The 27,790-nt window shown below is 38.4% G+C and overlaps 1 protein-coding gene and 1 pseudogene across 2 annotated transcripts in view; both read right to left on the reverse strand.

The window, feature by feature from the left end:
* Positions 1–970: 970 nt before the first annotated feature.
* Positions 971–27,790, reverse strand: part of MIGA1 (mitoguardin 1) — a 97,260-nt gene continuing 70,440 nt past the window's right edge. For both annotated transcript variants that reach the window (XM_032425535.1, XM_032425531.1), the window contains exons 9-16: positions 12,945–13,063; positions 12,614–12,686; positions 11,861–11,947; positions 10,649–10,747; positions 8,527–8,661; positions 7,069–7,122; positions 4,973–5,089; positions 971–2,423 (exon numbers count right to left, since the gene is read on the reverse strand). In XM_032425535.1, the coding sequence (XP_032281426.1) occupies positions 2,205–2,423; positions 4,973–5,089; positions 7,069–7,122; positions 8,527–8,661; positions 10,649–10,747; positions 11,861–11,947; positions 12,614–12,686; positions 12,945–13,063 (903 nt within the window). In that variant the 3' untranslated portion in view covers positions 971–2,204. The remainder of the gene's footprint in view (positions 2,424–4,972; positions 5,090–7,068; positions 7,123–8,526; positions 8,662–10,648; positions 10,748–11,860; positions 11,948–12,613; positions 12,687–12,944; positions 13,064–27,790) is intronic.
* LOC116641348 lies at positions 20,321–22,615 on the reverse strand (annotated as a pseudogene).

Here is a 27,790-nt window from a genome sequence, read left to right on the forward strand (position 1 = left end):
CCGAGCAAGGAGCCCTACACGGGGCTCGATCCCAGGACCCTGGGATCATGACCTGAGCCGAAGGCAGACGCTTAACGACTGAGCCACCCAGGTGCCCCACTCTTGTCTCTTTTGTCAAAGGCCACAAAGAAAGCATTTTGCTGAAGTAGTAGCTATGTAACTGACCAGAAACGAATGAAACTCAAACACTGAATTTGACAAACTAGCCTCTTGAATATGGGCAACTTTTTTTTTAAGGTGAAGTGAAAAAAGAAAAAAAAAACACCTTCTGGAAAGCCATTCATCTTATCTGATGAAATAAATTCCCCAGAGTTATCTTATGTAGTAGCAGCATTATTAAATAGTGCAATTCTTCAAAATAGATTTCAAATAATATCTTCCTCAAATAAAAAAGTAATTAAGTTTACTTACAGCTTTGTTTATAAAACCACAGCTTAAAACAGTTAGCCCCCCCACAGGAAAATTAATATAAACAATACCTGTCTTGCCTACACAATGATGGGAATGTATGCGTGCACACACACGTGTGTGTGAATCATTCAAGGTCAATGGTACCTCAACAAGAAGCTAAAAATACAAGATATGAATTAAAAATTAAACAACACAATGGAATTTTTAGCTTTGATACTTCTAATGCTATTCCTCCATCAATAATAAGACTTGTGAATAGCCAATTGTTAAATTAAGAATATATGTAAGAAACGTCCGGAGCTAAATATCAGAGCAATATTTCATATTGTTTAATGCTGTAACCCACACATTATGGGACACAGTACATGCAAAGAGCATAAAGATTCTGAAACTCATAATTTGTAACTTAATATTACATAAATGTGGCACAAATGTAAATTTAAAACCTTAAAAGATTATGCTTTTCTCCCTCACTTTTTATTTTCTATTCATTAGTCAGAAACTAGGCACTTTAATCTAAAAATTCATTTTTAAAAAATATATTTTAGATCTTTCTGGGTAACTCCTGCTTGAAATGAATAAAGCCCACCTTAGGAGCAAATTCAACGAATCCAATCTGTTGATGTGCTGAGTGAGCCACTTTAAATAAGTGGTATATGATTTAGACACAAAATTAACACAGCTCTGAATGTATCTAATATACTCTGAAGAACCCTACTCATATGAACAACTCATTTGTTCATTTATTTATCATAAAGGACATGAAATATACTTCCATGCCATTAAAAAATATTTTGTTCTATATTCAGGGGAAACAAACCTTTAAAACCTCACGAAGATTCAAAGTATGAATATTTTTAAAATATGGGCATAATATGACAAATTCCCAGTGTGCTATAAGTTCTACAGAAGGAGAAAGGAGAAATTATTTTACTGTATCCAGATTAATACCTTCAGATATTGGGAAATAGTTTCAAAACTACACACAAAAAATCTTAATTACCTCTCATAGTTAATAAATGTTATCTTTTTAATCAATAATCATTCAAGGGAAAATGCTCTATTCTATAAAAAGGTAACAGAAATTTCTTCAGTCTCGTTATTCTAACTTATAGGACCAACAATAATATATTTTGGAAACTGAGTAAATCTAATATAAACTTCTAACTTGTAAACTTCTCAGTGTCAATTCATTTAAATGTTTATAATGATACTCAGCCATTACAATTTCTTTGATTCAAACATGAGCAAATGCACAAGCAATAATGTAAGCAGTACATATTAAACACCACTACTGCCTATACTTGATTGAATAATAAATAACTTTACAATGAAAAATACATTTTCAGGCAAAGTTCAATTTGTTGACACTAGGAGTAATATATTCTTACATAAGGGGGCCACAAAGGTCTTGGCTAAAGTGTATATTTTCAAGGTGCAAATATAAAAACAGAGCTTTTTAGAAGGATACTGGACTTTGCAGACAGCTTTGGGACGACAAATCAACTAACTCCCAAGTACTGGTTTCAATTCAAGCAATATTTCTATAAAATATACAGCATTTCATGACTTAAATTATTACCTAAAGACAAGAAAGCGCCACTTTGGATACAGTACACAGGGATTCAACTGACAGAACTTCTGTGTAAACACAGTACGATCACTCATTCTCTACCAGATGTCTTTTCCCTCCCTGAGTCCATATCCCCCAATTCCTTGTAACACGTGGTACAAAATCAATAGTTACCTTAACTATTTCATAGCACACTCCAATGGTATGGTTTTTATGGTACTTATTGTACTTTGGCTTCCAACAGGCCACTGGACATAACATGACCATGACTACTTAGACAGCTACTTGTATGCCTCAGTGCATCAGCTCCAAGATAGGCCGTTAACAGTTCAGTGCGGCGAATAAGTAACTGCATGAGGTCTTCAGCCAAAGTCTCTATACTGGAATAGCGCACCTTCTCGAAGTCAAAAATGTCTTTGAGAAAGAAAAGAACTTGATTCTGGAAAATGAACATAAAACAAATTGGCACTATCAGACCAAAATTACATTAATCTAAATAGTTACCAATATTGTAACAAGCACTGAATTAGGAGTCAGAAGGCCTGACTGCCAGTACTAGTTTCATATCCCATTGGAAAAGGGACCTTGAACAAGTGATTAAACCTTTCCTAGGTCTCATTTTCTTTTTCTGTAAAATACGGGATACTACTACTTGTCCTTTATACTATTCAGGGCTGACATGATGATGAAAAAAAAAAAATCTATGGGAAATGCCTGTAAACCTTAAAGCACTGTCTAAATGTAAGGGGCTATTATTAATTCTTTCTTAATAACTGACATTTTCAATGTTACCTCTGAACACTGGTACTACTTTAAGACAGAAGAGTAAACTATTTCCAATAGTTGGAACTTTTAAGATTTTTTTTGTCTTTTTTTTTTTTAAATTTGAGAGAGAGAGAAAGCACGAGCAGGGAAGGGGCAGATGGAGAGGGAGAGGCAGAGAATCTCAAGGAGATTCTGCGCTGAGCGTGGAGCCCCACTCGGGGCTTGATCCTATGACCCTGAGATCATGACCTGAACCAAAACCAAGAGTGGGACACTTAACTGACTGAGCCACCCAAGCACCCCTGTAACTTTTAAGTTTTTCTTTTTTTAATCTTTAAAAAATGTTTTATTTATTTATTTTTGTGAGAGAGTGAGCACATGCGCACAAGCAGGGGGAGCGGCAGGGAGAGGGAGAAGCAGGCTCCCCGCCGAGCAGGGAGCCCGATGTGGGGCTCAATCCCAGGATCCTGGGATCATGACCTGAGCTGAAGGCAGACGCTTAACCAACTGAGCCACCCAGGAGCCCTAACTTTTAAGTGTATATTTTTCTGTATATAAAAAACTTAAGATACATGAAAAATAAAAATTTCAGGTCTCAAACCACTGGAAGATCTGAAGGATATTTCATTTCAGTAAGTTAATACTTATGCTGCAACTCATTTTTTTACTGAAGTACGGATGAAATACAGTGTTTTATTAGTTTCAGGTGTACAACACAGTGATTCAACAAGTCTACACATGACTCAATGCTCCCCATGGAAAGTGTAGTTACCACCCGTCACCATACAAGGTTTTTACAATATTATTGACTATATTCCCTATGTTGTACTTTTCATCCTAGTGACTTATTTATTTTATAACTGGAAGTTTGTATCTCTTAATCCCCTTCACCTATTTTGCCCCTCCTCCCAATCCCCTCTCCTCTGGCAACCACCACTTTGTGCTATTTATGATTCTATGTTTTTTTTGTTCATTTGCTTTGTTTTCTAGTTTCCACATATAAGTGAAATCATGGCATTTGTCTTTCTCTGTCCGACTTATTTCACTTAGCACAATACCCTGTAGGTCCAATCCTGTTATTGAAAATGGCAAAATCTCATTCTTTTTTTCTAAAACTCATTTTAAGCAAGTTGTATACTACTAAGTCACAGGCTGTTATGCCATGATGGGGAAAAAAAAAAGTAATTCCAAACAACAAAAAACAGAAATACTTAATTTCTATCCCACAGAAATCAAGAGTTAAGAAGTACTAGGAAGGCACACTTCATAGATTTGCTTGACTCAGTATCTGGATGAGTTAGCAATCAACCTGTCGAGCCCTGTCATTTTATAGATAAAGAAAAGGAGGACAGAGCATGATTTGCCTAGAGTCAGGCTGTTCATTAATGACAAACTTAATTCCCAGTCCAAATTCTTCCCACTAAACACATACCTTACCTTTTGGGAGTTCAAAAAAACACGAGTCAAAAATTGATCAGTTTTGAATGACAGTAAAATAACTTTTCCTAAACACTTATACAAATGTTACATTAACAGCACATAAACATAATAATTTAACTTTTTAAATGAACAACAGAACGAAAATCCAAACTTTCAAACATCAAAAACTTTCAAATTCATACTTGATTATGTTTACTTTTATTTGCTCCTTGAAACTCAGCCTAAATTCAAGACAAGGAAATAATGAGACTTTTCTTGGCACCGTGCCAGGCAGAAAATTCTGCAAGGAGCTGTAACTTGTGTTTTGGCAAACTGCTAACGACAGGATATGACCTTAAACTCCCATGTTAGCTCTCACAACTGGGTTTTATCATTCATGTTACCTTAAACCAGAACTTCTAAATTGCCCACATGTGCAATAAAGACACATTATTATTTGATTTATACATTTCAGAAGAGTCCGAGGTGAAGAACAACTATCTGCAGCAACTTGATTGTAACAGGGTAACACCCACACAAAACCACGTCTCACACCACACAAAAGCACAAAGCCATTATAGAAGGATTTGATAAGGTGAATGGACTTGCTGAATCTACTCTGGGATAAAGCACCAAATCTATATAATAATGTTCCACTGGCGTTGAAACACTGAATTTAGGTGACTTTTATAACTACCTTTCATTAACATTCTTTTTCCTACAAAAGCAAAAACAAAACAGAATAAAGCCTCATCCACTTTTCGATTTAGAAAAAAAAAGAGATGATTCAATGACTGAACATACCTTAAAGAAGCAACATAAATCATAGAGAGAATTTCGAGGACCCAAAAAGCCCCAGGCGAGGACAGGGCTGATTTGCTCACAAATGGCATAAAAATGGGCAAAAAATCCATCTGGGATCTGTTGGGAAGTAAAGGAGAATCGAGTTATTTTTACCTTCTTGAATTAGCTATCTCTAGCAGAGAAACTTAAATTGCTATCCATCATATGATCAGCTTTTTGAGGACAGACCAAGGGTTAATGATGAGCCAGCCTACTAAGGAACTTTTAGAGTCACAGAATGTTTTATATAATTTTCATATCCTAGCCAACAGTTTCAAATGTGCTGAGGAACATTATTTCGTGAAGGCATTTTCACCTCATAAAAATACTTCATAAAAAAGTAATCATATCAGTGTTACAACCAAGCAATAACAAGAATGCTATAGTGTTCCTTAGCAGTATAATTTTTAGGATGAATGAGATTACTATGGTTTCAGCTGTTAAACAGTTCCATTCAATCACTTAATTAAATTACCTGAAAAAGACCAAAATGATTTTTAAATGACTAAGCACAAAAATATGCTTGTTAGAATCCTAACTTTTAGTTGAGGAACCAGGTATTATTGAAGCATTTAATTGTGTAATTACTACCTCTTTTTGTGCAATAATAATACATATAGTTGTCATTTAGGAACCTCTCTAACTTTATTAACTTTCTGAATTTACCTTGTTAAATAACATCCTGTGGGATTTGTCATATAGCATCAACTGGGGATAACTATGCCTTAAGATTCTGTCTCCTGGAGGGGTTATTTTCTATTTTATAGGCCCCAAAACATCTTCTAAACCTCCATTTAAAAAATATATATACTCTAGCAGCAATTACATTTAATGAGTACCCATTATATTCCAGATAATGTGCTAGGTTCTATTTAATCTAATAAAACGTTCCTGAAAAAGTAGGTTGTGTTAACATCATAGAAAGTGATACATCAGAGGAGTTAAGTAACCTGTCCTAAGTCACACAGAGCTAACCAGTGAAGGCCAAAAAGTTACGAAGGATGCACTGAAGTTATTATTTAGTCTGAGAGGTTCTGCATATATTAAAATTCTAAATCCCATAGACTCTAACTGTAGTAGGAGTTCAGACAGGTAGAACATGAGCATGAGCTGACTGAAGAGACAGGCTTCCCCAAGTAATAACATGAGCTGAACTCAACAAGAGGTAAGATATATTTAAATACAGAGGAAAGAGTACGGCATTCCAGGTCTAGAAAATAGTTCCCCAAGAGGTGAGATATATAGGTAATCTGTGGATATGGACAGAAGACTAGTCTAAGGTATAAGATTTATGCTAAGAAGACATAAAGTTATATATGTTATTATCATGATTATGGAAACTACTACTTATTAAGCTCATTTTTATATTTACTTTTCATTATGTTTAAATGAAGCTGGTTGATATTATCTTATTTCATTCTCACACCAAGCCTGTGAGGCAGGCACCAATTTCATCTGCAAATAGGAGAACTGGAGGTCAGCTGATAGTCAGCAACGTGCCCGAGGTCATAATAGCTAGTGTAAGAATCAAGCCCAAGTCTACAAGTCTGCTCCCTAGCCCCAAACCAGTGGTTCCCAAATGTTAAGAGTTTAGAATACTCATTTGGAAAGCTTGTTTAAAACACAGGGTCTCTGGAATCTTTTTTTTTTTTTTTTAAGTTTATTGAATGATAGAGTACAAAGCTCCCAAAGAGGGAGGGCACCTGAGAGGGTTGCCCTCTGGAATCATTTTAAACAAGAATTATTCACGTACATGGTCCCCAGAATTATCTTAAAAATTCTATCCGAGCCATTTCTAACCCTAAACCCTCTCTCACATAGTAGAAATCCCATACATGCCTCAGTTTTCTCTACTGAAAACTATACAGAATGTTAAGGAAGAGGAAGAAGGAATTCAAAACAGGGGAAGCCAATCCAGCATCAGTAAGTCACTCTCCCAGCTCGAGGGACAGTCCCTATGAGCTGCCATCCCCACTGGAGAACTGACTCAGCAGTTTCTTTGACAGGAGCCTCATATTACCCAAAAAAGAAGAAGTCGAAGGCATAGTGAAGTTTACCTTCATCTGCTGCCTTTTCTGTTTCAGCACTGACCAACAACTTGAAGCCACAGCCTAAATATATACAGAGGAGAAAAAGACTTACATTTATGACTGTATAAACTTTGCATTAGGAGTGATTTTTATTAGAAATTCATAGGTTTATGGGTTTAAAATGTTCAAAACATTTTAGCCAGTCCTGGTTCCTTCTATTGTTTGTGAATAAATAATGAAAAGGTATTTTGTTTTTATAAATTTTAAATTAAATACAAAGCCACTGAAGGAAAAAGGCTGAGCTCTGGCACCAAGAAACCTGGTTACCTATAATTGAACTCTCAGTTCTCCAGTTCTGTTCCTATGGGAAAAGAGTGAAACTATGTGTACACAGATACACATATACAACAGCTGTTTTATGCATAATAATAAAGACAACACAGTATTTTTTTTTCTTCAAGAACAGTACTGCTGGAAATAGTTGTGGGTAGAGCTAACAGTTATTCTAATAAAGAACTAAGAAATACAACCTTAATGATAGGGACTAAAATACCCAAGTGGATCTTAAGGAAATCTGGCATGGCCCAACTTTGATCAAGGTCACTTGACCAAATCAGTTAAGAAATGGGAGAACATGTAACTTTTATGGTTAAAACATATTTTGAGTGAAAAGTGGATTTATTAAAAATTCTTTAAAATTTAGTATCAGAAATTTCCAAGATAATTGTGAAATAGGCAGCTGGAACATTTTTTTAGAGGCATTCTAATTGCAGCATGAATATCTATTTTACCTACTTCCTTCCAAGTACATACTTAAAGCACAACAAAAAAATGTCAACTAGAGATTGAGTACAAAAAAACCAGAGAAACTGAAAACATTCAAAGTATAGAATAGTTTAAACCTGTTTTATTTTTGCATATGCCTATTTCTTTTACTCCCTTTTTTTTAATTTTTAAAAAATTTATCTTTAAGTCTAATCTAGACTTAAAAAATTTAAAAATCTATCTACACTCAACGTGAGGCTTGAACTCACAACCTTGAGATCAACAGTTGCACTCTCTACCGACTGAGCCAGTGAGGCGCCCCTTCCTCCCCTAATTTTTGATAGTATTTGAGAATATAAATCTCCATATTTTCCTCTAAAAAAATACATACTGTCTTTTTACAACTGCTGTATTTTAGGTTAGTCACAGAGACAGTTCAGTTACATTTTTGGTTAGGCCTGAACTGGTCTGAAGCCTGAGTTTGAGATCTGAAGAAACACTAGTCCTCCAGGTCAGCACAGGGACAGACAGAAGAGCCAAAGGGAATTTCATCCGAAGATGTTGTGTATCATACACATCTGATCCCAGTATCAAAGATTGAGCCGTTTCCACACTAGTCATTCTATAGGCAGATGTATAAGTAAATCTTATTGATCTTCCCAGTTCTGACCATTTCTCATCAAATTTAAATGGTTGAGAAAAAGGTAAACCACCACTTACAGTTTCTTTGAAGGAGGAGTTTAGCCAGCGATTATTTACTACATTCTGTATGGATGTGGGTGGGTTTTCTAAATCTTCAAAGGAATCCATTAATATAAAATCCAGAACAACATCATAAAAATTTAGATTTTTCACCTGCATTAAATTATGAGTTAAAACACAAATTATTGTTACATAGAGCTGAAATAAAGTCTGAACCAGGGCTTCATGCTTTATAACAGCAGGGTGTTTATAGTTGACTCAGATTATATCCCTGACGAAAAAAGGGGAAGAGGAGAGACAAATATGAAAACAACTCAACACCAGAAACTGTAATTCACGTGACAGCTATTCCTTCCTAGATGCCTTAATCTCTCCTTCACTGCATTCTAGGAGTCCTTTGTCTATGCTTTGCTTATGGTATCCACCATGCTCCATCTGCTTTGTTCTATAGCTCCTGGGATATCTGCCTATCTTCCCCACCACATCATGAGCCTCTTGCTCCTTCATTCAGTCATGCATATCATGTTGTATTACATGCTGTACCAGGTGCTCAGACCTCCATGGCAACCAAATGAGATGCTTAGAATTTAGTGGGAAAACAGACAGCAACAAATAATCCCACAAATACACAATTATAAACTGTGATAAACCCAGTAAAGGAAAAAGGACATGGGACTATGAGAGCTTATGATGGAGATTCTAATCTAGACTAGATGTCAGAGAGGGCTTTCTTTAGAGAGTGAGGCATCCCAGGTACGGGAAATACCTGTCAAAGTGTTTCAGGTAAGAAGGAACACAGCGGTGTTGAGTTGAAGAAAACCATCGAAAGTGTGCTGTAGCCTCTATAGCAAAGGGCACAGTGGCAAGGGGCTGGAGACAAGGAGAAAGGGCTAGGTCCATGTCTATAATTTTGGATTTTATCCAATATTTTGGAGCGGCAGTGGTAGAGGGAAGATGGATGATCAGATTTGCATTTTTTAAGGACCGTTTGGCAGCAGTGTAGAGATTGGAAATGGAGAGGAGAGAGGGTGACTGGGTAGAGGGATGAGTAGCCAGGGAATCTGGCAATGGAAAGACTCTGAGGCAGTCCAGGGAGAGAGAGTAGTTACTCAGGCTCAGCTATGCTGGCAGGATTAGAGAGAAGATGAAGAAACTAAAAACACTGACAAAACTCAGACATAAATATGATACAGTAGGCAAGGACCAGCGAGGTGTAAAGGATGAGTCCCAGGTTTCTGGCCTGCACAACTGAATGGATACCAATCCCTCCACCAAGTGAGGGAACACCAAAAAAAGAAAGATTATGTCTCTCTGTCTTTGTACCTACTATTTTCTCTGCCTAGAAAGCCTTTCAGCCCCTTGCAAATTCATTCTTTAAGCTTCGTTACAACAGAATGTTCCAGCCTCATTATGTACTTTCCCTATCCCAGTGCTGAAATCAGCCATTTTTCCAAGGAGTCCTAGGTTCCTTTTAGTGAACAGTGGTACTTAGAAGCGAACCTCCGTGTGCTAGGAGTAATTTTTTTTGAGGTGTTGCTGCTCCCAGACTCTCAGTGAACAGAACTAGGAAGTATTCATATGCTTCTAAATATGCAAACCTTTATATTTATTTCTACATCTTTATACACACACATATACACACACACACAGTAAACTACAAATTCACACGGACAGCTCCTACTCCAATCTTAGGCTTTTTATACCTTCCTTCCCTGAGAGTGCAAAACCTGGCTCCCATTATTCTCAATATATTTGATTATTTGTTTAATCCCGTGTAGCCAATCCCCCCCTCCTCCCTCTAAGCTGTCTGCTGTCCCATTCAAAACCATCCCTGCCCAGGCCACCATTCACCCTGCTAGGGCCTTCTTACTGATGAAAGAAGAAGGAAGGAGGGAGGGAGGGAGGGAGGGAGGGAGGGAGGGAGGAAGGAAGGAAGGAAGGACGGGCTTAAACAATTGTTTTCAACTATTGCCCAAAAGTATAAAGACTGTGGTTGTTATTGTTTATGACTGTGATAACCACTACCGCATAATTGGTTTTACTGTCATTTAACAAGGACAAGGAAACAGTGGCCTCAGATTATCTAAATATTTTATGTACATAATTAAGGGGAATGAATATACAAAAAATTGAAACTTACTCCTCTAGCAGCAAGTTCCATTTCAGTACTATCCCAGTGATCAGTTTGCTCTAAAAAATAGATCATTTCATCAAAAACATCTTCAAACTTCTTTGGATTCTGCAGAAGAAAACACACTTTAATCCTAAACTCAACTTTATAACAAGGCCCAAGCCTACAAAGTAAATGAGTTACTCTTCAAGTATGTTTGTTAGATCTTTATTCTATTAAGTAACTGAATTAAAATACATTTTCAAGGTTATGTCATATTCACTTGGTTTAATATTTTGTTGTTCCAACATTAGTAAAGTGTTGTAAGCAAACTGCTTACTAATCAAATATGTATGCCTATCTAGGTCAGTCCTTCAGATGAAAACTTGGTTACAGCAGATACTGTGTGATGCTTTTGATGCAGTTCTATTCCTCTTGGAGGAACTCTAGGTGAAATCACTGGGTTTAATCTGTCATGGAAAGGTCAAGAAAGCAACGTAAGATTTACACCGGGAATTACAAGTAGTGAATATCACCTTACATTTATTTTGCACTTTAAAAAAATTTTGCTTTCCCACTTACCATTTAATTAATGATCATAAGAACCCTCTGACATAGTGTACCATAAATATAATTCTATTATACAAATGAGGTAATTGAGGTTCAAAAGGATTGGGTCAGAAAACCATGTGTTCAAATGGCTCAAGGAAGGCCTGTTTTACTTGATTTTTTTTCTCAACATCTGGACACACCTTACATAAAGGGAAGTGGTTCCTTACAGTCTTAATGAAGTTCTTATGATTGCTCTGCTTCATTCAGTCCCATGAATAAGAGTAAGAGGCAGCTCAATTTGTATTTCCAGATTTCTGAGATCTACACTATTTCCTGGAACCTCACTGAACAGGATTTGAGGGAGGTAAGTGAAGAGGTATTAGGAAATAATAGTGGTGGCTATAGTATCAGATCTAATGATAATCCCCATACGACATTCACAGACTTTACAGCAAGCTGGGAATAACGTATGAGCAACAACTTGATCAAAATAGTGTAGACTTCATACATAGAAACTAAATCAACCCAAGTAGAAGTCAATGCTCTTTAGGTAATTTATTTTTAATATGTGAACCTTTGAAATGATCTACAAAAACTTTTTCTTCTATTAAAAATTCAATGTATTTTAATGTAATGTATGGTAATCTCCAGCAATCAACAGTAAAAAACTTGCCAACAAGTCAAGTTTACCTTTCGTGCTTTCACAATTAATGCTGATAAAATTTTCCTTCCACTCTCAGCAAGGAATATCCTGTTGGCTGTTTCTGAAAGTATTACCTGAAAAAATATCCAACCCCAAAGAGAAAAGAAACCTATAATTAATCTGAACGGACGTCTGACTCTATAGCACATCTACACATGAACGACCCTAATACAGTCGATGCATCGCATGGGCACTACGTCCGCAGGTAGGCCACAGAGAAAAGCTGTCATTTACTAAGGTTTTAAAAAGAGCTCTTGAAACCTATCATCGTAAAAGATTAAAGGGAAATAAATATGAATTAAATTCTGTTCAATTTAATATTAGAAAATCCAAAATAAATGTTATATAGTCCCCAAAACGTAGAAAAATAAAGATAATTTTTTTGTTAAGTGATCTTATGTCCTTTTAGGAAATCAATGATTTTACAAGTGATTCAAATACAAAACAATCTAGAAAGCATACTAATTGATAATAAGCGGATTTTTATTTTAGGCAGCCATCTCCAGCGTCAGAACACCCTGTTTGACAAAGTGTGGTGGACCTGGGAAGCCATGACAGAGGACAAAGACAAATGAAGGAACTAGCAGGCAGGAAAAATAAACTTAGTAGATTTTATAGTTGCCATTAAAAATAAGGATAATAAAGAGCAAAGAGCTGTCTTGTTTATATTCAGCTGGACTCTATAGCATGAGGGTGGGGATGAGTGGCTGGGTGAAGTCACTTAATGTTAAAAAAAATACCTGAAAAGCCTGTCGAATACAGTGAAGTTTGGCAAGAAAATCACTGTCTCCTAGGCACTCCAGCATTTCAGTTCTATGTAACAAACAGGGAAGACAACTGTTAAACTGCATTCAAGATCAAGCCCACTACAAATTTGGACTCAAATAAGGCTTAACCTCAGGACCTTAATATAAAACACATGTCTTTTCAATAATGACAAAAATGTAAAAAAATTTTTGAGCCTAAAAGACATTTCCCCCCATTCTCATAAACATCTTTAATAAATATTATACCAACATAGCAACAGCACCTTAATATTTTTCATAAACAAAAGCACAACTGAAATGGTACCTAAGCACTCTTGAGTAAATTTTCCCTTCTTCAACTAAATGCATGGCTTCTTCATAAAAAGGGCAGTGGCAGAGAGACTCTAGACTGTAAGCATGTCGTCCTTCTCTGTGTTCTGAAAGCTAAGAATACAGTGGGTTACAACAGATTACACTGATATAAGAAGAAAAACTTAGAAAATAGGATCTTGCTAACATCAAAACATACTCAATTTGAACAAACCATGAGAGACTATGGACTCTGAAAAACAAACTGAGGGTTCTGGGGGAGGGGATGGGTTAGCCTGGTGATGGGTATTAAAGAGGGCACGGACTGCATGGAGCACTGGGTGTTATACGCAAACAATGAATCATGGAACACTACATCAAAAACTAATGATGTGGGGCGCCTGGGTGGCTCAGTTGTTAAGCGTCTGCCTTCGGCTCAGGTCATGATCCCGGGGTTCTGGGATTGAGCCCCGCATCGGGCTCCCTGCTCCGCGGGAAGCCTGCTTCTCCCTCTCCCACTCCCCCTGCTTGTGTTCCCTCTCTCTCTGTGTCTCTCTCTGTCAAATAAATAAATAAAATCTTTAAAAAGAAAAAAAACTAATGATGTAATGTATGGTGATTAACATAACATAATAATAATAATAAAAAAATACTCAATTTGATTAAACCATTAAAATCATTCCGTAAGATTTTACAGCTACTGAGCTCTAACTTCACTTTATTTCAAAATTCAGTTGTAAACATGAGTAAAACTTTGTAACAAGCTTTTGAATTCCACAGCTTAAATCCATAGGATACACAGAAAAGCAGTATCTTATAGTTCAATAAGAATAACTGAAGATGAAGCATTGAGGGAAAAAAAGGGAAGGATTTTATCATCCAAAGAATGCTTAAAAGTATTAGAACTCACAATTGCAAATGGAGTAAAACTTCCTACAAAAATACTGCAATCTCAGTTTGGCCAATTCTAAGGAATTTTTTCTCATAGCCAGCTCTGACTAACCTTTGTATAACTGAAAAATAGTCATGCACCTCTGGCTAGCATAACAACGCTACACATGAAATTCCAGTCTTCTGACAATTCATTAAAAAATAACAACTGCAAACACCATAGAGTAGCCAGCTAAGCAAGAAAGCTTTGGAGTGATTTTTATTTTTCAATACCAGATGATCCATTTAAATAGCACGCTGTAGGGGTTTTTGGTTTTTTTGTTAAGATTTTTTTAAATTTTTAAGTAATCCTTGCACTCAGTGTGGGGCTTGAACTTACAATCCCGAAATCAAGAGTTGCATGCTCTACCGACTGAGCCAGCCAGGTGCCCCTGCATTTTTTTTTTTTAAGATTTTATTTATTTATTTGAGAGAGAGAGAGAGAGAGAGAACATCTGTGTGCATGTGCACACATGCACACTAGCATGCTGGCCTGCAAGCTGGAAGCAGGATGGGGAGGGAGCTGGGGCAGAGGGGGAGCGAGAGGGACAAGAACACTCAGCACTGAGTGTGAGTCCGATGCAGGGCTCAGTCTCAGGACCTGGAGATCATGACCTGAGCCGAAATCAAGAGTTGGATGCTGAACCAACTGAGCCACCCAGGTGCCCCTGTTTTTTCTGTGGGGTTTTTTGGTTTATTTTTAATAAACATTTTTTAAAATTTAAATTCAATTAATTAATATATAACGTATTACTGGTTTCAGAGGTATAGGCCTGTCATTCATCAGTCTTATATAATACCCAGTGCTCATTACATCACATAACCCTCCCCAATGTCCATCACCCAGTTATCCCATCCCTCCGCCCCCTTCCCCTCCAGCAACCCTAAGTTTGTTTCCTGTGATTAAGAGTCTCTTACGGTTTGTCTCCCTCTCTGGTTTCATCTTGTTTCATTTTTTTCCTCTCTTCCCCTATGATCCTCTGCCTTGCTCCTTAAATTCCACATATCAGTGAGATCATATAATTGTCTTTCTCTGACTGACTTATTTTGCTTAGCGTAATACCCTCTTAGTTCCATCCACGCCGTTGCAAATGGCAAGATTTCATTTTTTTGATGGCTGAGTAATATCTTTTTTTTAAAAATAGCTTTATTGAGATATAATTCACATACTATAAAATTCATCCTTTTAAGCATACAATTCAGGGGTTTTTTTTTTTTAGCATATTCACAGGGTTTTGCAATTAGCACCAACTTTTAGTTCCAGAATATTTTTACCACTCCAACAGGAACCCCCTTACCCATCATCAGTCATCCCCATTTCCCCTTCTCTCTAGCCCCTGGAAACTAATCTACTCTCAGTCTCTGGAGTTTCCTACTTTGGAAACTTCATGTTTACAAACAGTATGTGGCCTTTTGTGTCTGGTTTCTTTCACTTAGCATAGTGTTTTCAAGGTTCATCTATGATGTAGCTGGTATCAGTACTTCATTCTTTTTTATGGCCAAATTGTATAGATATGCCACTTTCTTTTTTTATCTATTCCTCAATTGATAGACATTTAGGTTGTTTCCACTTTTGTTATCATGAATAAGGCTACTTTGAACATTTCTGTAAAAGTTTTTAATATTTTCAATTCTCTTGAGTATATACCTAAAAGAGGAAGGGTCAGATGATTACTCTATGTTTAACATTTTTTTCTTAATTTTTAAATTTTTGTTTTGAGAGGGGGAGAGAGAGAGAGAATCTTAAGCAGGGTGTGGAGCCCGACGTGGGGCTCGATCTCCCAACCCTGAGATCATGACCTGAGCCAAAATCAAGAGTTGATAAGTCACCCAAGCGCCCCACTGCCAAACTGTTTGGCAAAGGGCTACACCATGCTCCACTCCCACTAGCGATGTACAATGATTAAGATTTTTTCACACCCTCACCAATAATTATATATTTTTTAAAGACTTTTTATTTATTTGAGAGAGAGAGCACACAAGCATACAAGCACACAAGCAGGGGGCGGGGGCAGAGGGAGAAGCAGACTCCCTGCTGAGCAAGGAGCAGAAGGGGCTCAATCCCAGGACCCTGAGATCATCACCTGAGCTAAAGGCAGACACTTAATGGACTGAGTCGCCCAGGTGCCCCTATTATTATCCATTCTTTACATTAGAGCCACTCTATAATTAAAAACATTTTTCATCTCCTTACTGGCCTCTATATATCTTCTTTGGAGAAATGCTTATTCAAATCCTTTGCCCATTTTTTTTTTTAAGATTTTATTTATTTATTTGACAGAGAGAGACACAGTGAGAGAGGGAACACAAGCAGGGGGAGTGGGAGAGGGAGAAGCAGGCTTCCCGCGGAGCAGGGAGCCCATTGCGGGGCTTGATCCCAGGACCTGGGATCATGACCCGAGCCGAAGGCAGACGCTTAACGACTGAGCCACCCAGCCTTTGCCCATTTTTAAATTGGGTTATTTGTCCATTTATTGTTGAGTTATAACCATTCATTATATATTCTGGATATGTGTCTTTATAAGACACATGATTTACAAATATTTCTCCCAATCTGCTGTTTTTTCACTTTCTTGTTGTCCTTTGAACCACAAGTTTTTACTTCTGATAAATTCCAATTAATCATTTTTTCCCCCACTTTTCTGCCTTAACTTTCACTCCCTGCTCATGCAGAACATCAAGGTCAGCCAGAGGTGAGGGGTCAGGGACTTCTTTGGTCTTTCCTGGACATATGCACAATCCTGCACATGCCTGTGGCCTTCTAGATTCCCAGGAATATGTTGGAACTTTTCAAAGCTCCCTGTCAAAATCTCATTGCCCAATTTTTCCTTTTAAGTTTTTTGGTCAGCCTCTTATTAGCCCTCACTGGTATCACCACCTCAGGTAGCTATAATGTTAAACAACTGCCACTGATTGTTTTCAACAAAGGCCACAGGAATAGGACTTTCCTTTGGAGCAAGCTCTAAATCAGATCAAATAAAGATTAAGTCCTGAGAATGGAACTTTACAGGGAGCTGCCATATAGGTCAAAATAGAATTTTGTGAAACTTCAAAATCATTAAGTTTCTTTTAGTGGTTGCCAGGCCTGGTTTTTGCAGTTATCACAGTTGTGAGATTTTTGGTTTTCAAGACTATGGAAGAGAGGCGGATGGGAAGAGATCAAGTTAAAAATCCACAAAGTTCACTGTTCTTAGGGAGATTCAGCCATTTTTCTTGAAATAAAAAGCCCCTTGAATTTCTGAAATGTCTTTCATTAACATTCAGAGTTCTTAAAATTTTGATTTTGACAATTCTTGCCAGTGTTTTCATTGCTTTTATGGAGGAGATTTTTGGAAATTGTTACTCTATCATTCTAGAAGTATTTCTCCATGCCGTAGTTTTGGCACTTCATATGCACCCAGTGCTGTGCTAAATGCATTAACTTGATAATTTGATTTTATCTTTACAACAATTCATAAAGTAGGTACTGTTATTATCCATAATTTACAGGTAAAGAAACAGAGATTCATATTAGCTGGAACTTGCCCCAAGTCCCACAACCAAATGTTGTGACCACAACCAATTTAAACCCAGGCATTTATTCCAGAGCTTATACTCTTAAATATCAAATTACACTCTCCTATCAGCCTTCTCCAAAAACCCAAGGGGAAAGAAGTTTAAGCATCAGCAATATTTAAGATAGTATAAATATGGCTACTGGTCAGAGGCAAAAAAGAGAAGTAAACAGAAATGACAATATCTGATATTATATATTCTCTGCTTTAATATTTCCCCCCATATTTTAAGAGAAACATATTATGCTAAAGGCAATGTGCTTCTGAGGTTAAAAAAACCTAATATGTTTTAATATAACTTAGAAATTCTTTAGCTATTAAATAGTTTAAAGTTTTGTACCACTATCAACACAAATAGGATTTATGTTCACCTGCTAGTAGGGAAAAATCTTAAGGAGGAAAGTGGGACTCCAACTAAACTTTCTACATAAAATAATTTATATTAATAAGAAATGAATAAATCCAACAATGAGAGATTCCAGAGTCAAGCCTCTTATTTATTGGACTACCTTGCTTATTGCTGGTTTCACTGAAGTGATCATTTAAATAAGTCTCTCTTTTTTAAAGAATTATTTATTTGAAAGAGAGAGAGAGAGCATACACATGCATGTGTGCCTGTGTGTGTGTGGGGGGAGGGGGGAATAGAGAGAAAGAATCTTGAAGCAGATTCCCCGCTGAGTGCAGAGCAGAGCCCGATGGCGGGAGGTGGGGGGCTCGATCCCACAACCCATGAGATCATCACCTGAGCCAAAACCAAGAGCTGGATACTCAACTGACTGAGCCACCCAGGTGCCCCCAAATAAGTCTTTTAAAATAAGCTTACAGGGCACCTGGGTGGCTCAGTCGTTAAGCGTCTGCCTTCGGCTCAGGTCATGATCCCAGGGTCTTGGGATCGAGCCCCGCATCGGGCTCCCTGCTCAGCGGGAAGCCTGCTTCTCCCTCTCCCACTCCCCCTGCTTGTGTTCCCTCTCTCACTGTCTCTCTCTATGTCAAATAAATAAATAAAACCTTTAAAAAAACAATAAGCTTACAGCTGTGAAAATACATCATATTGAAGACTTGATACTAGCATTATCATCAACCCTTTTTAAAAGACAACGATAGGGGCACCTGGGTGGCTCAGTTGGTTAAGCGACTGCCTTCGGCTCAGGTCATGATCCTGGAGTCCCAGGATCGAGTCCCACATCGGGCTCCCTGCTCGGCAGGGAGTCTGCTTCTCCTTCTGACCCTCCTCCCTCTCATGCTGTCTCTCATTCTCTCTCTCTCAAATAAATAAATAAAAAATCTTAAAAAAAATAAAAGACAATGATAACTCAGAGACATTTATTTAAATTATTAATTTCTTAGAGCAAAAAGCAAACTACTAACATGATGTCTTAAATCCTCATTTTAGACTATATTGTATAGGAAGAATTTTTTGACAAAATTGCCAAAAACTTTTTTAAAAGTTTTAGAAAAAGACTAACATTTTACCAAAGCTGAGATGTTATTTCTGAAGCAGAGGTCAGTAACACAGTTTAATTCCAGCATATGGAAACATGCAATTTACCATGAAAAAGGGTTTTGGGTGGGTTTGTGGTTTTTTTTGGTTTTTTGTTTGTTTGTTTTTTGCTAGCTGAAACTTGCAATGTCCTTTATTTCTAAATTATTCTTCCCCCAAAGGGCACATTTCAAAAACTCATTTTAATATTTTCAAAAAGAAAAGTAGTATTATATTGGTTTATACAAGGCATCATTTTACTTCACTAGTTATCTCTCATGGCTCACAAATACCATAAAAACGACCGTGTAAAAAATCAAGTAAGTCAATAACAACAGCAGCAACAATAAAAACAGACAAAATAGACAAAACCCATAAATGAAGCAACGTGAAAACAATGTTTTATTAGCTGCAGATTTCCAACATCTTAAATTACTTGTCTCTTATTCTCCATGAGATGCAAGAGTGACTTGGTTGGGCCTTATCTTCCTTGGCAAGCAATGACTTTGCTGAATGTGGAGTTACTTTTTTTTTTAAAGATTTTATTTATGTATTTGACAGACAGAGACACAACAAGAGAGGGAACACAAGCAGGGGGAGTGGGAGAGGGAGAAGCAGGCCTCCCACCGAGCAGGGATCCCAATGTGGGGCCCGATCCCAGGACCCTGGGATCATGACTTGAGCCGAAGGCAGACGCCCAGCGACTGAGCCACCCCGGCGCCCCTGTGGAGTAATATTTTTAAAAGCCTTAATATTTTTCAAGGCTCTGAACAACCATGAAAGAAATGTCCAAAGTCCCGAAACTATAAGTTGGGTCATGAAATAGGCTAAGTTCCATTTTAATATGGACTATTTTTTACATGTTTACATTTTCCTTTCAAACCAACCACCTAAAATTATAGGACTTACAGTTAAAGAAAGCAGGTGACCATATCCCCTTATCTCACTAAAAGAAAAGAAATTAAAAAGGAAATAAACCCACAATAACCACCCTCCAAAATGGCCCTCAATGATTCTCTCTTTCTGGTACTCATGCCTCATCCCACACCTGTGTAATCAACAGCATATTACAGAAATAATGAGTGTGAATTCTGAGGCCATGGGAAGCTAGGTCCCATGTTGTGATGACACTTCAGCAGTCCTACAGAGAAGTCCATGTGGTAAGCAATTTAGGTCTTCTGACAACAGGTAGCATCAGCATGCTGTAAATGAGCTATACTGGGAAGAGTTTCTCCAGCTCCAGTCAAACCTTCATGACTATAATAGCCCCAGTCAATATACTTGGATCATAACTTCACAAAAAAACTCAAGCCAGACCACCCAGATAAGCCACTTCCAAATTCCTGACCTTCAAAAATGATATAATAAATGTTTATTGTTGTTTTTGAATGGGAAAATAACTTTGGGGGAGTGGGCAGGTGTCCAGTCTCACAACTTCTCGAACTGCTTCCTGGTGCCAGCGGCTTAGCCGGCCTTGAGCACAGTAAAGCACATGGTTTGCTCAAGGGCCAACACTTGTCCGTTGTGACTACGTCACTGATCTCAATGTCTCCAAAGCAGGAGGACAGGTGTACAGACATATTCTTATGGCACTTCTCAAAGCAGCTGTACTTCTGGATGTAGTGAAGGTAGTCTTGGCAGATGACAACAGTCCCCGGCATCTTCATCTCAGGCACCACACCAAACAGGATCTGCCCCATTTACCACTAAAGGCACATTTCTTGTCAATATAGATGCCTTCAATGGCCTGCCTAGCCATCTTGCACCCCAGACCAACGTTCTTAAAGTATTGCAGGAGCTTCTCCTTGCTGATTCCTCCAAGCAGGACTCTCTTATTTTGAAAGATGGCCAGCTGCTTTTGTACGCTTGCTTAGTCCAAAAGACACTCCTTATCTAATATATGCAGGTTCAGAATTAAATTCTCAATCTAATTCCCTGAATTAGCCTTTAGGACTCAATTCTCACTTCCAAAAAACCATCCCATAAAACTTGAATTTTAAGAAAACAACTTCCAAAACACTCGAGCCTTCATTAGACCCCAGTGTAATGCAAAGAGATATGCCCTCTGCCCAATTTAATCCCCAGGAAATCAAGGACACCCAGAATTAACCCCCCAATTGGGGCACAGAGTCCTGCTATCCAGGACATGCCGCTGAGGCCTGGGGGATCCTCACAGCTTCAGCCCTAGCTCCAAGTCCACACCTGAGTTTTACTGTTGTCTTAAGACAATATGTTGTGGGTAATTATTACAGAGCAACAGATAACTAATATAATAGTGGGAACAATAAAACAGCAAAAGAAAGACACACAAATTTCCAAAAACTAGAAAACAAATGGAAGTGTGTGGACAGATGAAAATGATGAGAAACCCATAGTCCAGAATATATTTAACAGGGGATACAGTCAAGGGAGAGACATTGCTAAGCAGAGCCTCAAAGAGCACCAGGCTTGGAGTAGGCAGGTATGTGACAGGAGTGAAGAGGAGGGATTAAAAATGGGACATTAAGGGGCGCCTGGGTGGCTCACTTCGTTAAGCGTCTGCCTTTGGCTCAGGACGTGATCCCAGTGTCCTAGGATCAAGCCCCGCATCAGGCTCCCTGCTCAGGATAAATAAAATCTAAAAAAAGGGAGGTTAAATGAAAGTCTGTGTCCAAACAACTATAGTAGTCCCACATATCATTCTAATTCCTGCTCTTTCATCCCTGAATAGGAGAATAGCTTGTAGAAAAACAAATTTTCAACCAGATAACATTTCCCTTTAAAAATTATCTGGGGAGGGGCGCCTGGGTGGCTCAGTCATTAAGCGTCTGCCTTCAGCTCAGGTCATGATCCCAGGGTCCTGGGATCGAGCCCCGCATCCGGCTCTCTGCTCCGCAGGAAGCCTGCTTCTCCCTCTCCCACTCCCCCTGCTTGTGTTCCCTCTCTCACTGTGTCTCTCTGTCAAATAAATAAATAAAATCTTCTAAAATAAATAAATAAATAAATATTATCTGGGGAAGCAATGGACTCTTGAGTTCAGCTCAGGTCATGATCGTGAGTGGGGGGATTAAGCCCCACGTTGGACTTTGCACTGGGTGTGGAGCCTGCTTGGGATTCTCTCTCCCTCTGCCCCCCACCCCACCCTACTCTCTCTCTCAAAAAAGAAAAGTTACCTGGTTTGTCTGGGGAGAGTAAGTCGGCTAGGGTGAGGAATGGGCTTCCCAGAATAAGGCCTTTTTCATTCTCTATGGAGGTACATCCTGCCTACTAGGCTATTTCCAGACCATTATCCTAAAGAAAAGCCTACCAATCAACAGACCTCAAAGAAGTAAACGGAATCCAGTTAGTCTTCCTGTTCATGGGAAAGACAAACATTATAAAACACTGCAAATGCACACAATCTATCTAAGAATATCAATCCAGTCACCAATTAAGCTTTCAGATTTGAGAAGAAAAACATCAGTACAAGAATGAAAGCCCAAGATAGACAAAATTGACCCCAGAGGAAGGAAGACAATTCAGGAAATAGAAATATGAAATGGCAGATACAGCTCTCCCTTTCCAGATTATCATTATTCTAAATATTTTTCCTTGTCATTTTGCATATTATAATTAGTGTATTATTTTGGATTGCTATCAACAAGTGCTATCAAGTCAGAGAAGTGGGTATTAAAAAGCTTTTCAAGGGGCACCTGGGTGGCTCAAACGGTTGAGTGCCAGATGCCTGCTTTCCGCTACGGTCATGATCTCGGGTCATGGGATCAAGCCCCACATCTGGCTCCAAGCTCAGTGGGGAGTCTGCTTGAGATTCTCTCTCTTCCTCTGCCCCTCCCCCACCCTGTGCTCTCACACTTGCTCTCTCTCTCAAATAAATATTGTAAAAAAATAAAAAAATTAAATTTTTTTTTAAAAATTAAAAAAAAAAAAAAGATCTTCAAGCTTCCATTTAGTGTATAAGTAGAAGTATCTGGATTATAAGAAATAAAATTTTCTCTCATTTTTTTTTTTTTTTTTAGAGGGGGAGAGACTCTCAAGCAGACTCCATACCCAGTGCAGAGGCCAATGGGGGCCCATGATCATGATCATGACCTGAGCCTAAATCAAGAGTCCAACACTTAGGCGTGGGTGGTTGGGTGGTTCAGTTGGTTAAGTGTCTGCTTTCAGCTCAGATCATGATATCGGGGTCCTGGGATTGAACCCACACCAGGCTCTCTGCTCTGCTTCTTCTTTTCCCTCTGCCCCTCCCCCTTGCTCGCGCATGCGCGCTCTCTCTCTCTCTCTCTCTCTCTCTCTCTCTCTCTCTCAAGTAAGACACTTAACCAACTGAGCCACCCAGGTGCCCCTAAAATTTTCTCTTTAAAGAGCACTCTAGGGGCGCCTATGTGGCTCAGTTGGTTAAGTGACTGCCTTCGGCTCAGGTCATGATCCTGCAGTCCCGGGATCGAGTCCCGCGTTGGGCTCCCTGCTCAGCGGGGAGTCTGCTTTTCCCTCTGACCCTCCCCTCCTCATGTGCTCTCTCTCACTCAAATAAATAAAATAAAATCTTTAAAAAAAAAAATAAAGAGCACTCTATAATTTATATATTAAACACATATACATGCTGCAGTGTTAATTCTAAGAAAAACTGAATCCACAGCTAAAAATTACTCTTTGCAGTATTAGTTTCTACCTATTAAATGACAATCTCTTTAACAGATGGGAGACCTAGAGGCACTCCGTGCAGCAGTATCCTAACATTAAAAAGATCTTTCAGAACTTGAAAACATTATGCTAAGTGAAAGAACATCAAACCAAAAGGTCACATATTGTATGATTCTATTTATATGAAATGTCCAGAATAGGCAAATCCATAGAGACAGAGGTAGATCAGTACTTGCCAAGGGCGGGGGGTAGGAGAGAACAGGGTGTGATTTCTAAAAGGTGGGGGTTTCTTTTTGGGGTGATAAAAAAATGTTCTGGAAGTATAAAGTGTTACTGGTAGCACAACACTGTGAGTACACTAAAATCCACTGAAGTGTACACTTTTTTTTTAAGATTTTTATTTATTTATTTGACAGAGCGAGACACAGTGAGAGGGGGGAGTGGGAGAGGGAGAAGCAGGCTTCCCGCGGAACAGGGAGCCCGATGCAGAGCTCGATCCCAGGACCCTGGGATCATGACCCGAGCCGAAGGCAGACGCTTAATGACTGAACCACCCAGGCACCCCTGAAGTGTACACTTTTAAAACGTGAATTTTATAGCATGTGAGCTATTTCTCAGTAAAGCTATTATTTAAAAAAAGACTTTTCAGAGAAAAAAGGCTGTAGTTCCAAACCAATGTTTGGCAAAGCTTATATAGGAAAATCTTGTTAATCACTTTCACAAATCACTGACCTAGCTTAGAAAAAAGCCTATGCCAGGATTTCCTTAATCTAAATAGGCAAGAAATCTTTCTGGTAATTCTGAGTAAATCTTTCAAATCTTCACAAACTGTTTAACTTCCCAAGGAGTTCAGATCTTATTTTCTTAATAACTTTCTTCGTTAAAATGGTTTTCCCTAATTTAAGTATCTGGCATATAATAAATGTAATTAAAAATAATTTAACAAACATTTCTTAGAAAAGAACTTATTTTGGAACATTCACATTCCAAGATCATACATTTATACCCTAGAAGCATTCCTAAGATGTTTCTCAAATATTGACCCCTTCTTGTGCTTTTCATGTATTTTGTTTTCCATAAGGATTCTTTTTATCAAACCTCTGTAACTTAAACAACAAAGTAAGTATAATGAACACTTGGCAAAATATTTTTTAAAGTTGCATATTATAAGGAAACTGGACAGATTAGGTATATCATTCCTCACAGCAGAAAAATGCAAAGTGAGTAGAAATTCTCCTTATAAATCATCTAGGACATAAGTATCTACAGAACAGAAAGATAAAAAGTATTTGACAAAATAGAACATCCTTTTATGTTAAAAACTCTCAATAAATTTGGTACAGAAAAAATGTACCTCAATAAAGGCCAGAGTTAGTATCATACTCAACAGTGAAAGACTGAAAGCTTTTCCCCTAAGACCAAGATAAGAGTGCCCACTCTTACCACTCCTATTCAACATAGCACTTAAGTTCTAGCCAGAGCAATTAGGCAAGGCAAAGAAAAAAAGGCATCCAAATTAGAAAGAAAAAAGTAAAATTGTCTCTGTCTGCACATGATATAATCCTATATAGAGAGAATCTTAAAAGACCACCAAAAAACTGTTAGAACATAATGTGGTAAAGTTGCAGGATACAAAAGCAATGTAAAAAAATTAGTTGCATTTCTATACACTCACAACAATCAATCAGAAAGAGAAATTAAGAGGAACATGGCAGAGTAAGAAGATCCTAAGCTCATTTCATCCCAGGGATACAACTAAATAATACTCACATCAGTGTAAATAACCCAAAAACTGACTGAAGACTGGCTGAACAAACTCTCCAAAGCTAAATGTAGAGAATGAGCCACATCAAAGTGGGTAGGAAGAGCAGAGGTGCAGTCAGGAGCTAAATGGACCCATAGGGCTCTTCATGAGAGGTAGGGACACCACAGTGCAGAGAGGGAAGAGAAAAAGACCCTTACGCCAAGCACTCAAGCCACCTGAACCTTCAGAGTAAGACAACCAGAGGCTTTGATCCAAATTTTCAAGTTCTTAACAATTGGCGGGGCTTAACACCTGGAACTTCAAAAATCAGCAGGCTTGGTTCTGTATGAGCCAGAGGAAGACAGGAAACTGAGTCCCCACTCTTAGAGAGGCACCACAACAAATAGCCCCACTGAGATACAGCATAGAAGCAGCAATTTGAAAAATGCCTGGGGTATATGGGAGGGAGATTTGTTTACTAATCTCAGAGCATGTGCTGGAGAGGTGGAGATCTTTGGGAGAATTCTCCAGGAACAAAGGAGCTGGCAAACACTATTTCCCTTCCCCACCACCCAGACTAGATACACAGATACCTGCAGTAACCAGTGAAGCACTAATATCTGACAAATAACTTGCTAACAGTGCACCCTGCCCTGGTGTTCTCCTGTAGGCACACCCTCTCCTGCTAGGCTTTCCTCCAAGTCTCCTCCCATAGCAGACCTGCACAAACCTTGCTAACACACCACCTCTGCCCCTGATTTCTCCTGGAGTCCTCTCCCCTTCAATACACACTTGAATGGAGCCTGTCCAAAGTGATGTTCTAAGCCTGGCAGTCTGCAAGCAGCCCTGACAGGGGCCAGCACCACTCCAAAGTGACTCCAGCCTTGGGGAGAAGGAACAATAACTACACATAACGTCCAAATGTGGCTCCAGCACAGTGGACTGGGGACAGACACCATGTCTGACTGCAGGACCTGCCCAAAAGTGAAAGCTTCTTGGGGAAAACACAGGGCAAGTATCCTGCAGTTCGGGGCTACTGCATCTCCAACATACACCTGGTCTGACTCAACTCAAGCCCAAGGTGGCCCCAAACTGGCCCATCAGAAACACAGGGACCATGAGAAACAAACTGAGGGTTCTAGAGGGGAGGGGGATGGGGAGATGGGTTAGCCTGGTGATGGGTATTAAAGAGGGCACGTACTGAATGGAGCACTGGGTGTTACACGTAAACAATGAATCATGGAACACTACATCAAAAACTAATGATGTAATGTATGGTGATTAACATAACATAATAAAATAAAATTTAAAAAAAAGAAAAACACAGGGACATGCCCTGCCCACATCAGGCAAAGAGAGCCACTTCAGACAACTGGACTGAAGGCAAAAGCGGCTCAGCCACAATAGCTGGGCACATACAACACACAGAGACAACCCTGAAGCACCAGGGGACACTGCACTGTAGGACACTAGACCCCTTTTTTATAAGCCCACTATTTTCAAGGGCAGGAGATACAGCTGATAACTTAGACATAGAAATATATGCAGAGAGTTAGACAAAATGAGGACACAGAGGAATATGTCCCAAATGAAAGAACAAGACAAAATCAAAGCAAGTGAGCTAAGTGAAATGGAGATAAGTAATATGCCTGAAAGAGAATTTAAAGTAATGGCCATAAAGATACTCACTGGACTTGAGAAAGAATGGAGAATCTCACTGAGACCCTCAACAAAGAGATAGAAAACAAAACAAAACAAACACTCAGAGATGAAGAACTCAATAACTGAAACTAAAAATACAGTAGATGGAATAAATACTAGACTAGAGGAAGCAGAAGAACAAATCAGTGACCTGGAAGATAGAATAATGGAAAGCCATCAAGCTGAAGAGGAAAGAGAAAAAAAAATAATAATAAATGAAAATAGACAAAGGGAACTCGGCAACACCATCAAGCATAATAACATTTACATTATAAGGTTCCCAGAAGGAGAAAGAAAAAAGGAGGTAGAAAATGTATCTGAAGAAATAATAGCTGAAAAGTTCCTGAATCTGGAGAAGGAAACAGACATCCAGATCCAGGAGACACAGAGAGCCCCCAATAAGATCTTCCCAAGGAGGCCCACACCAAGATATATAGTAATTAAAATGGCAAAAAGTAGAGATAAAGAGAGAATTTTTAAAGCAGCGAAAGAAAATAAAACAGTTATATACAAGGGAAACCCCATAAGGCTACCAGCTGATTTTTCACCAGAAACTTTGCAGGCCAGAGGGAGTGCCATGATATACTCAAAGTGTTGAAAGAAAAAACAAAAAACAAAAACAAACCTGGAACAAAGAATACTCTATCCAGTAAGGGTATCATTCAGAATAGAAGGAGATAAAGAGTTCCCAGACAAACAAAAGTTAAAAGAATTTGTAACCACTAATTCAACCATACAAGAAATGTTAAAAGGGATTCTTTGAGTGGAAAGACCATATGCAGGAATAAGAAAAGTAGGGAGCACAAAAACAGTAAAAATAAGTATGTTTATAA

Source organism: Phoca vitulina, unplaced genomic scaffold (genome assembly GCF_004348235.1).
Source record: "Phoca vitulina isolate PV1807 unplaced genomic scaffold, GSC_HSeal_1.0 scaffold2, whole genome shotgun sequence".
Taxonomy (NCBI): domain Eukaryota; kingdom Metazoa; phylum Chordata; class Mammalia; order Carnivora; family Phocidae; genus Phoca; species Phoca vitulina.